Here is a 12,461-nt window from a genome sequence, read left to right as displayed (position 1 = left end):
CACACAGAAGGGGTCTCACTCCCAGAAGGAACAATAGAAGACATAGAGGACAGTTACAAGTACCTAGGTATACCACAAGCAAATGGCAACCTCGATGAGGTCACAAGGAAGGGAGCCACAGCTAAATACCTCCAACGAATAAGGCAAGTCCTGAGAAGCCAGCTCAATGGCAAGAACAAAATCTGTGCGATAAACAGCTATGCCCTGCCAGTAATCAGATACCCTGCTGGAATAATTAGCTGGCCAAAGGAGGAGATAAAAGCCACAGATATTAAGACTTGAAAACTACTAACCATGCATGGAGGGTTCCACCCCAAATCCAGCACCCTGAGACTGTACACGAGCCGCAAGGAAGGAGGCAGAGGACTAGAGTGTGAGAACCACTGTCCAGGACGAAACAACTAAGATCCATAGATACATCAGGGACAAAGCTTCAATAGACAATGTGCTCAGTGAATGTCTCAGACAACAGGGAACAGAGGTTGAGGTGCCAGAGATACCATCATGGGAGGACAAGCCCCTACATGGGATGAACCACCAGCAAATAACCCAAGTGGCTGATATCAGTAAGTCCTACCAATGGCTGGAAAAAGCTGGACTCAAGGACAGCACAGAGGCCTTCATCCTGGCCACCCAGGAACAGGCCCTAAACACCAGAGCAATAGAGGCCCAGATCTACCACACCACACAAGACCCAAGGTGTAGGTTGTGCAAAGAGGCCCCTGAGACAGTCCAGCAAATAACAGCAGGGTGCAAAATACTAGCAGGGAAAGCGTACATGGAGCGACATAACCAAGTGGCAGGCATAGTGTACAGAAACATCTGTGCAGAATATGGACTGGAAACCCCGAGATAAAAGTGGAAAACACCCCCAAAGGTGGTGGAGAACGCCAGAGCTAAGATCCTGTGGGACTTCCAGATCCACAGACAAAATGGTAAGGGTGAAGCCGTTGTCATAGTGGATAAACAACAGAGGAAAGCTGTTGTGTAGATGTAGCAATACCAAGCCACTGCAACATCAGGAAAAAGAAGCACGAGAAACTGGAGAAATACCAGGGCCTCAGGGAGGAACTGGAGAGGGCCTGTGGTGAAGACCACAGTGGTGCCTGTGGTCATTGGGGCCCTCGGGGCAGTAACCCCCAAACTGGAGCAGTGGCTACAACAGATCCCAGGAACAACATCAGACATCTCAGTCCAGAAATGTGCAGCAGTCCTTGGCACAGCCAAGATACTGCAGGACCCTCAAGCTCCCAGGCCTCTGGTAGAGGACCCGAGCTCAGAGGATAAGAACCACCCGCGGGTGAGAAGGGAATTTTATTTTTTATATATGTACTATATATATATATATATATATATATATATATATATATATATATATATATATATATATATATATATGCTAAGCTATTGTTTTTAAGCATACTATTTAAATCAAAGAATTTGTTTTTCAAATTGTTAAGAAAGAAAAAGTCTAATCAAGTTCAAAATTGTCCCCCTCATCCAGACATTCAGTCTTGAATACTCTTAGTGGTTAAATGGTAACAATGTCTGTCAATTTCTTACTTGTATGAGTACAATATTAAAGAAAATACCACATCAGGACTATGTTCAAGTAGAACTTAAGACAATCCAATGAAGTGAATGATATGACTCCAACATATTAAAATTAATTCATGATCCGTTTTTTTACGAGTTTAAAAAGTGAAATGTATTAAAACACTGTTAGGAAGGATGACTAACGGCAATGATTCTGAAAAACTGAAATAGTTTGTCATGTATGTAAAGAAAAAGGATTGTAACCTTCTTTCAGTTAGCTGTCTGGCAGTGCACAGGACTGCAGCAGTATGCTCCTCCATACGCCACAGAGCTGGAGGAAATTTCAGACCGACATGTTCTCTGGAACCTCCATAAGTGACTTTAAACCACAGGAATGAAACATTTCAGCCATTTTAAAATCGTAACTTTTTAAAACCTTTTTTAATTTTTGTACTTGTAACTGGCCAACACATAACCACTAGCAGGTGCTTTGGTGATAATTTCACTGGCTCTTCATTTTAATGCTTTTTAATGATTTTTTTATTTTTTTGAAATAAGTCTAGTTGTCAAATTTGTTGCACTCCAGGGAGAGAAGCTGGGAACAACCTGGTACTGTGTGATGATGTGGATTCCTAAAGGCAAAAAGCTAATAAAGTGAGTACATGTAAATGGGAATCACCTGTTCAAACAACCGAGCACCCACCGTGCCACCTTTGATACAATATTGTACCTCTCCTAAAAAGAGAGAAAGTGTGTGTGCGTGCATGTGTGTGTATATATATGGTGGTTAACACAGGCAGTAGCAACAAGTCTGCTGACTTTGTGGCTTCACTTTGAATGTGCGCCCAGCTCTGAGCCTTTTGCGAGCTGCAACAGGAACAGCAGCTCATCTCTCCTGTCAACACAGCTTGTGTTTGCCAGGAATCTCTTTAGCTGTACTACTTAAATGTCTGTGTGCACTGACTAAAGAGAGTGATGATGCTTTTTTTCCCCCTTTATTCTAGGAAGGAGAGAAACTCATGACAACACACACCCGTAAGCTCTACAGAGTAATGACCCGATGTACAAAGAAAAATATCACAGGGCGGAAAACTTTTTGAAGACTTAAAAGCAAGAGTACTGGTGGTTTTCAGAATTATTCAGAATTTAGAATGGAGTGATTCAATGTTGTCAGAAGGGAGGGTTGTTAAAAAAAATAAAATAAAATAAAAGTAGTGTTATGAGAAGTGTTTTGGGGAAAAAGTTGCAGGACGGTGAAGTAAACATAACTTTGGGAGAGGGGTGTTTTTAGGGTTTTGAAACATTAGGGCCTTCTTCCTCCTGTTCCTGCTTTTAAAAAACTGCTCTTTCAAGTCTGTGTCTATCCATATTTCAAACTACCACTGTTATATTTTGTTTGTGTGATCATTTTATTAGATATGCTATATAAAAATTAATTTATGTCATTATGTAAACAATGACATGTTCAGTCACAGCAAATTTCTGTCAGCAAGGCAAAAGAAAACACACACACACATATGCTATATTAATTTTTTAAAGTCAGCCACATGTCAGGCATCATAGCGGCCAAGGTAAATTGAGTACTTGCTCAATTTACATAAGAGATTAGGGGTGCAAAGATTTATTGGCCAGTTGATTTATTGGTGCTGTTGAATCCTGTTCAATGACAATAAATGCTATTCTATTCTTCAATTTTGGGAGATGGGTGATTGGCTGATACTTAAACAAGAAGCTGATCTTATCCACCGTTTTCATCTACTTCAGCAAAGGTCTAAACATCACCCACTGTCCTCTTCTGCTCTGCTGTGAGAGACTAAACAGTCCATGCACGTTTGTAGTTAACAACAGTCACCTCACTGTTACCAACGCAGCAACTTTCTTGCTATTTTTAGTGACATTTCAGACAAAACAAAACAACAACAAAAAATTGTTCATGTCCAGTGTTGGCAGGTCAGGATTTTTAAAGATCAGTGATCGACCAGAAAAACTGCAGTCAGTGCACCCCGACAAGAGAGGATTTAAAATTGTGACCAAGGCTCCTCTGTTTTTGCTACTGACAAACGACTCTGAACTGTGCTAATGGAACTGCTGTGTTCAGGTATGAAGACACATCTGCCCCACCAAGGGAAGTGAAAACACCAGATGGAAAGTTGATTGCAGTCAGAACACCATTTGAGCTCAAATGGTGCCAGAATTTAATGCCCTCTTAGAAGATGCAACACTTTTGGGCGGTGAAAACTGAGTATAAAATCGTAAATGGTTTGTACTTGTGTAGCGGTTTATCAAGTCCAGAGGAACCTAAAGAGCTTCACACGACATTCAGTGAATTAATCATTCACATTCTGATGGTGTCAAGCTGCATTAGAAAAAAAATATAAATACTTTGATTACACTGCCTTCTATTAATGCCAGTTTTCAGGTCAAAAAATAGCAACTATTCATCACAAACTCCCCATTAAAATGAAATAAACCCACAATCAAATGCATTCCAGCCAAATATGATTATTTTTTGCTCTTTTCATGACAGTCTGAAAAACATAGATCATATTTTTACAAATGTGACCAAACCACTTGGACATGTGTTTTAAATCCGATGCATATCCAAGCTTTTCAAATGTGACCCGAGTCTGTACGGCCAGGTCGCATTCAATCATATGCAACAAATATTTACTATTCTGCGTCCTGATATGTGCAAGCTGGAAGAAAAACAAACGGGACAAACCATAATGAGGATTAAGTTCTTAATGTGTTGGACATGTTAAATACGTAAGATAAGCTCCTTCCCTCCGTTAGCATTCGTGTTTACTTATACAAACACTGAGCATTTCTTTTTTTCTTTTTTAGGAAAAAGTTGCTTTTTAGACAAGTTTCTTTATTTTTCAAACTCAGAATTCACAAAACAATTGGAATTGAGCAGTAAAGTCTGCAGGGTGAAGGTAACCTAGTTACAATGGAAGATCCCCCCAACAAAGTTTTAAATGACTGGATAAATTGAGTACTTTTACAGCACATATTGACCACTGCCTCAGGAAGCTTCAGTTGATAAATGAGCAGCTGTGTTCTCAAATGGATGCAACAGAATCGCTACAGTGACGTGTGTATGACTTACCACTGATAATTTCAGCCAGTTAAACATGTCGTACTCTGAAAGGATCTTTTTTGCACTCAGTTGATCTGACACTCTTTGAATAGACCAGAGGTCGGCAACCCAACATGTTGAAAGAGCCATATTGGACCCAAAAAACAAATCTGTTTGGAGCCGCAAAAAAGTAAAAGCTGTATATAAGGCTTATAATGAAGGCAAAACAGGCTCTAGGTGTTTATATTAGCGTATTATCAAAATGACTAAATGTATACATAATTAGTATTCATGATTAAATGCTTATTTTCCCTGCAGTGCATCCTGGAAGGAATGACGCATCACGTGACTCTTCAGTTGTACGATGGTGCTTTAAGTTAACCTTCTGTTACAATATGAATGCATTTACAAAATTAAAGAAACGCAATAAAGAAATCAGATTCTTGATATCATTTTTATTATGAAGAGAGACAGGGAAAGCGTCATTTTTTTCCCTTTTTGGATCACAGAAAATCTGCCCCCGAAATGTAGTTTGCATAACGACGATCGCTCTTTGTGAATAATTACCGTTAAGCTTGTGATCAAAAAAACAACAAACGGAGTGTAATAAAACGGCAGCCTTTTGAAAACGTAAAGTATATAAAATTAAGAGTTTAAGTTCAATTTATGTGCAAATGCCAAGCAAATCAGTGCAATAGCAACACAAAGCAGCCATGAGCAACCCGACCTGAGCAATGACACAATACAATATCGCTGAGTGTCATTCTAAATGTATACTGATGAAAATTACTGTATCGCTTATTTATGTATGTTTTCAGTTTTTAATTTTTTTCCAAAAAATGTGTAGTTTCGGCTTTCATTGAGGTGCGCTCCAGAAATTACGGTACTCTTTTAGTTATTTGACAACTTGTCGCTGCAGAGCGAACATTCAGGCAATTCTTCCACACTGGCAATGAATGCAGATGATTCGGTCCAAGAATTGCAGAATTGAATGTTTCTTCTACACATTTTTATAGCATTGGAAAACATTAAGAATGACTGTGTCGTGTTTGTCCTCCTACAGAAACCATATTAAAACAAAAAAAAATATTTCCCAGCCCCCTCTTTTCCCATTTTCAAACATTTTTGATGAAGCTCCAAAGAGCCACTAGGGCGGCGCTAAAGAGCCGCATGCAGCTCCGGAGCCTCGGGTTGCCGACCCCTGGAATAGACGCTGACAATCTCCTGTGATCTCTATAATAACTCCACACACACAGGCAACAGTGTGTTTTTACCTCGTCACTCTTCTATTCCTCACCTTTTTCTTGACAATCTTGTACTTTAGCCCGTTTTTCGTCATCATCACTACCTTTATAGTTTGAACATAAGAAAATGTATTATTGAATTTCATATAAAGTAGAAAACAAGCTAATAACCAGAACAAAACGGTATACTGCCAGTGAATGAATAGCTATATTTAAGAACATTTTACTATTGGATTACACAACAAAGTGGAAATGTGAACTCTCCTGACATGGCAATCATTTTGTGGCCTCATCTCAGATCACCTGGCAACTTTCTCACCTGCATCCTTTGTTTTCCCCTGTCACTTCTAGACTTCCATCTTCCACTGAATTCTACTGGCTAAAAAACAAACACAGAAAAATCAAAATATTGCTCTATATAGAGAAAATTCAGCTCAGAAAATTAAGCTATATGTGACAAGTTGCCTGAATTAAAGTTAATTTAGAACCACATTGTGCTCAATATTTCTATTAATCTGACATAAAATGTCTCCATTGTACATAAAAAAATGACTAAAAACTATTACACGTAGTAAATGCCCAGGTCATTTCTAATCTAAAGTGTCTGTCAGGTCATTTTCATAACCTGACAGACACTTGACGATAACCGTACAGTGTGTGTTGTCTGGCCAGACACCAGGAGGAACACACCACACACACACTGGTACCACTCACCAGCATTCAGTTTCCAGACAGGAACTCCCCTAAAATCCTGCAACACCTTATGAGACTTTAGAGTAAAGAAATATGGCAAGACAATTTAGAGGAAATGGAGAGTTTGGTGAATTCTCGTAAGTAATAAAAAATGTTGGATAACAGAGTGGAGACAATGCGAGCAGGGGAGCAGGGGTATCTGAGTAGTGTCCTAGTCTCTTTAATGGTGTCATCAGGGCTAGTGTACTGATGACACCTCATCTTGAACATCTGTGTTCGAGATGAAGGATTTCTTTAAAATGCAAAGTGCCGATGAGGCGTGGAAATCTTAGGCACTTGGTAAAAGGATTTTATTATAATTCACCAGGCTTCGGAGCAATCAACTTGAATCTTTTCTGAATTAAGGTGATACTTCAGCATCGCGAGCTTGATGAGTTATCGCTGTACTTCCTTCCATCTCTGGGTCAAAATGTATAACAGAGTCCCACATTTCCTCTATTGCAGATTTCCTTTGAATTTCATATATACCTGTCAGCTTTTATAGCTTTGTTTTAGTAATTAATTGTTAAAATAAGTTAGAAAAATAACAGGTTATAGGGTGTCCCTATTTATTCATATCTGTGTATCAACAAGGTGTGTGGTGTGATGCATTTATTCCTGACTAAATTTAAGAAAGTTATGAGGATAAACCCACATTGAGGTTTTTTTTACCCACAAGATTGTGACACCAACATAGTTTTCTGATTAGATTGTTAAACCTAGATTAATGAGAGTCATCTGTTGTAAGATTGCAAGAACATTTACCTCTCCAGCTTGACAACAACACGTCAAGACCTTAGAACAAAAACAAAAAAACATCTTGGTATGAACGAACAATGAATCCCAAGGTTTACAATTTCAGTTCAGCAAATGAATTCAAGGAGATTGACTCATCTAGAAAGGAAAGGCTGGACTCCTCATTAACACTCCTGTCTGTGTGAAAGCATCTACCAAAACAGGAAACAAACAATCTAAAGTAAGGTCATTCTTTAACATCGCTAGCTTGGTGAGTTGCATTGCTGTCATTAAAGCATGCTGCACACTATGAGTGCTGCATTACGGAACTTCAAATTATCACTTTCCTAAAAAGTCCTTCTTTTTTTTTTGCCTAAAATTGTCTTTTGGCAACAAAGAGGTGGTGATTGTTTTGCTGAAAATCCATTTTGACAAAACAGGCCACTTTTTGAGGAAGGTGAAAAAATGTGAGCTTTGGTCAAATGCAGTTATCCAATGATAACAACGACGGCACAGTCTACCTCAACAAACATAAATAAACCACTTGCAACAGTAAAATGAATTAACTATACCATAAAATGTTCACCAAGTGGAATAAATGCTTTGTTCAGGAGCACTGAAGCTCTCAGGATAGGTATCAAAAGGCTCACTGTTATCTGTGTTAAATTATTGGAAAGAGATTACCAGACAAAAATAAAGAAATTACCAGAGGATTATAAGGATAAAGCTGTTTACAAGTTTTGCGATATCTAAAGATGGATCCTTTTAATTACCCTTATTCATTTTCATTTAACGGAAACAGTCATAGGATCCATTAACATCCTCTTTGAAGACTGGTGGAGTCTTCAAAGTGGAAAAGTTAAACAAATAAAGATAGTTTGTATAAGCCAGAAACCTGTGAGCATACCATCACTGAGTTTGCCAAACTGCATCTAATAACACATGAGTTCCTCTATAGCGGTGTTGTCATCAAGAGCTGTAGCTTTGTAAAGGCTAAGCGTATCTGCCATGCAATCTCAAAGCTGGAGGACAATCACAGCTTCAGAAACCATCAAATAAAGACATTAAAGCAAAGGATTAGTGCAGACAATAGTTTGGGTGAGGTAAAAATCCTACAAGGAGAAGCGAAACTGGTGACCAAACCAAAGGAAACAGTGATCCAGCCTGAATGGAAGAGTGACGAGAAAGAAAAAATGTAAAAGAAAATGTCAAAAGTTACAACGTTGGTGAAGTTCCTAAATTAGGCTGGGCATACCCATTATCCCTTGCATCCTTTTCCTGTCACATAAAATTAAATACATGCTTTCCAAAACAGATGTAAAATGTCTAAATAAGTAAACTGTACAATTTCTAGCCTTGCTTTTACAGCTTAAAGTGTAGTTAGGTTCCACTGCGGCTTAAATTTCTTTGTGGCGCAAGCCAATGAAACCCGACTCCCGTTTTAACAAAAATGTTCCTTCGTGTCAAATGAAACAGATAGCTCAATATATGGCTCCTCTGGGGCTGAGGGAAAATTACAGCAGCCATGAACGGCACTGAAACACTGCAGATAAGGAAGGCTTTCCTTCACATATGCTGGTTCCTACAGGTGGTTTTACAGCCTTCTGTAAACAGACTTCGAGGAGGGGAGCTTAACTGTCCTCACACCAGGCACGGTAAGTGTTCGCTCTTAAAGTTATGACCTAATTTTGAAAATTGTCGACAATAATTAGATAATACATCTGGAGAGGCAGATGTGCTCGCATCCTAGACAACTATCGAACCGTTCGGCTCTAGCTGGGTTCTTCAATCCTGTAAACAACTGGGTGAGGATGTGGTTGTGTTGGCTTTTTATGAAGTGGATAACTTAAATGAGGAGGACTGAATTCCGGAAGGCCGACTTGAAGCAATTTAAAAACCAAAACAGCAGCAAAGAACTTAGAACAATCCTAATTAAGGTTGTCTGGAGGTCTTTAGGGGTGAGTACGCAGAGAGCATTTGGATTTACAAGGTGCAGTTTCTCACCACATACGAGTTCCACTGAAGAGAAATCATTACAGAGAGATTGTTTGAAAGGGCAAACAGAAAGGTGTTAAAAGCTCAGGTGCACAGCAGGAGGGATTACAGTTGGTGAAATCAAGAGTGATGAAATTCCAAGCATCTTTGCTCTTTTGTTCGTCTGGAATCTGAAACACTCGCCAATTTGTCTCTGGTGTCTTTTGACATATACCATGACCTCTGCCTCCACAGAGGTCACAGTGCTTTCCCAGTTCCTGCTTCTCTCTGGGTTATCCGGTGTGTGAAACCCACTCCCATGACAGCGAGCGTAAAAACAGAGCAAACACTTCACAACATTGTTACCCTGAGGAGCTCTGTGTGCAGCATGGCTTTCTGGGAAATGGGTAAAAATCAATTCCCATTTTTGACCCAACTCCTTTTTGTTGTGTGGTCATTTAACCATTGTAATTTGCCCATATTTTGGTTACATGGCCACTGTTGTAATTAAACAAAAAAAAACTTTTTATATTAAAATACAAAAAAAAATGTTAACTTCACTTCAACTATATCATAAAACAGAACATATGGTTTTCCCTTTTAAACAAAACCAAAAACAAACAAACAAAAAAATAATAATAATTTAAGAGAGAAAAAAGTACCACACATTTGGTGCTTTGTACATGACAAAAATATCCAAATTTAAGCACAAAATTTTAATTTCATATACATGTAAAAATTGACATTTATCTTTAAATTTCCTTGTAAGGTTTTATGACTATAAGAAATTTTACCCAAGAAGAGTACAAATGGGCACCATGTCAGCTTAGGAGTGTGTGTGTGTTTGCATGAATGTTTCAGCTTCATCCAGAAAGCCAGCTGCAGTAAGACCTGATTCACACACGCAAAAATTCTCATATTTTTTATTGGTTCAAGGATTTTATAGCAACTTCCATTCTTTTTAGCTGCTGCCTTAACCCAGACATTTTCCATAACATGGACCATTACAAGAATATCCCCAACTCAAACCTTAACAAAAACTTAATTCACACCATACCTCTGAACCCAACTAGAAGAGCTCTGTACAATTGAAAAAACTGAATACTGGATCTTTATTGGTGAAAATGGCTATAATTGTTCTCTAATAAGTTGCACACACAGCAAAAACTTCTTTCATTATTTTCTAACTATTATTTTAAGCAATTGTTTATGACCAGATTTATCTGCCTATTCTGGTGCAGAATTATGATGTAAAAGTCAAAATGATAAATTGTGGGAGTAGCCCAACGGTTTTATTATCTCTGCAAAGCACACAATCCAGTTAGACCATCTGGTATGAAGCTCCATCATGATGTGCAAAATGTTGATCCTAAAACCATCAGCACATATTGTACCTGGTGTACCTAGTGAAATTTAAGCTCAGCACAAATGCCAAGAGTTTTATTTTTAAAAGCCGTTTTAATTGACAACATCCACGCAGCACGTTAGCCGTTTTGTGCTAAAAAAATTTTGTTTACGAGTATGTAAATATTTACGATTGCATGTATCCATGTTTTTTGGAGAAGCTTACCAGATGTTTATTCTTCAAAAGATCTGCCTAGTCACCTACACTGTGCCTCGGTGACAAGAGTTATAGTCAACGTTTTGGATCAGAAATATCAGGCTTATTGATTTTAAAAATCTGGAAAGTACACATAGATTACCAGAGGGTTATGATTGTAATATTTAAGAAAACCAAAGTTAATCAAGAAGATTGTAATGCCTGGTTTGACTTTTTAGTAATTCCTTGGACACTCTTTCCAATACTGCCAAGGAATTGTTTTTATGATCCTAGTCCTTTTATAACATTTAGCTACCTCTGAGGAGAAACCCCTGCCTCTATTTCTATTAAAGGAGAAGTGCTCTCTTCCTCAAATTGTCTGCATCCATCATTCATCTTTTGGCCTCGGAGTGAGCAGGGAAAGCTCCTGTAAACAAACAGCAGGGAGAGAACACCGACCCTCCACCTTCAAACCCTGTGTTTACAACCAGCTGTATATCCTTAGCTGGCTCTGTTTAAGAATAACCCCGATATACAAACAGCTGTGGTTGCAAGTGCATTAACTGCCTGTGAGAATTCAAGGCAAAAATTAAGATACTGAGAAAAAGAAAATAAGTTTTGGGATCAACGAGTGTGGAGATGGCGTTTGAGCACATGAGTAAACAGCATCCAACGCTGCAATCAGGCAGGCTGTTGCAAACGTCGGGTCAGACTTTGGGGGAGTGACAAAGCTGAGTTGTAGAGCTGAGCGCCGCGGTGATGAGGGATTCATGAAGCCTTTTGATGCCGCACCACAGATTATGTACAACAGACCCGGACACTGATCGGTTCCAAACCAGGAGTCGTCCTGAAAACATCCACTCCCCAACTCCCGAGTTTGCAGGTTTGTGAATGAAAGAGCTGGCGGGACAAACATGTGTTTGTTTGGCAGAGTATACAGAACACTAAATGGCAGATTGGGAAATTGCCCCTCTTAACTGGACCCAGCTCAGACTTCCAACCCTGCACTCCAGGCATGTAAAAAGCCATAACAATTCAGAAGAGTCAAGTACCAGCGGCTGCCTGAGTCACTTCAGACAGCACGGCTTTGCAACCCAAGCTTCCACACATGGAAAAATTAATATTGAATCGAACCAATAAAATAGAAAATCTTCTCCATTGTAAAACATGTGAAGGGGTTTTAGCATCAATTCCAACTGTAAATGTCCAGGTTACAAAAAGAAACTCCCAACTACACCGATTAGAAACGGACAACTCTCCACAAGGACACTGCATCAGGATCTACAAAATGGAAAAACAAGGAGAGAAGCTTGCTGTGACTTGATGAGGATTTCCCACTCTGTATCCTAAACTTCAGCCTCCTGTTTAATATTTAATGAAAGAAAGAAGCACAAAATAAAGTGAAAGTATTTATGAGTCATTATTATTGGAACATTTCCCAGAAGAAACCTTTAGACAGACAACTACCTCTTTATATTTCCACAGCACTTTGATTTGATGATTCTAAGTCAGCTACAATGAAGACAGGATACCAGCGGCACCTTTCATGTTTTATGGTCACAGCCATACATTTTTTTTTGTTTTTGTTTTTATAACCCAAAGAGTAATTGTTTTAATAATC

At 38.9% G+C, this 12,461-nt stretch overlaps 1 protein-coding gene across 9 annotated transcripts in view; it reads right to left on the bottom strand.

Moving 5' to 3' along the window:
• Positions 1 to 12,461, bottom strand: part of st3gal3b (ST3 beta-galactoside alpha-2,3-sialyltransferase 3b) — a 65,267-nt gene that overhangs the window by 13,025 nt on the left and 39,781 nt on the right. For 6 of the 9 annotated variants that reach the window (XM_055032781.1, XM_055032778.1, XM_055032783.1 and 3 more), the window contains 2 exons: positions 6,179 to 6,238; positions 5,913 to 5,963 (listed from right to left, as the gene is read on the bottom strand). The exons of the other annotated variants lie outside the window; for them this stretch is intronic. In XM_055032781.1, the coding sequence (XP_054888756.1) occupies positions 5,913 to 5,963; positions 6,179 to 6,238 (111 nt within the window). The remainder of the gene's footprint in view (positions 1 to 5,912; positions 5,964 to 6,178; positions 6,239 to 12,461) is intronic. 9 annotated transcript variants of the gene reach the window in all.

The sequence above is a fragment of the Poeciliopsis prolifica genome, unplaced genomic scaffold, assembly GCF_027474105.1.
Source record: "Poeciliopsis prolifica strain line A6 unplaced genomic scaffold, Auburn_PproV2 SCAFFOLD008, whole genome shotgun sequence".
NCBI lineage: Eukaryota > Metazoa > Chordata > Actinopteri > Cyprinodontiformes > Poeciliidae > Poeciliopsis > Poeciliopsis prolifica.
Note: the sequence above shows the minus strand (reverse complement) of the source record. Positions and strands in the feature narration are given on the sequence as shown.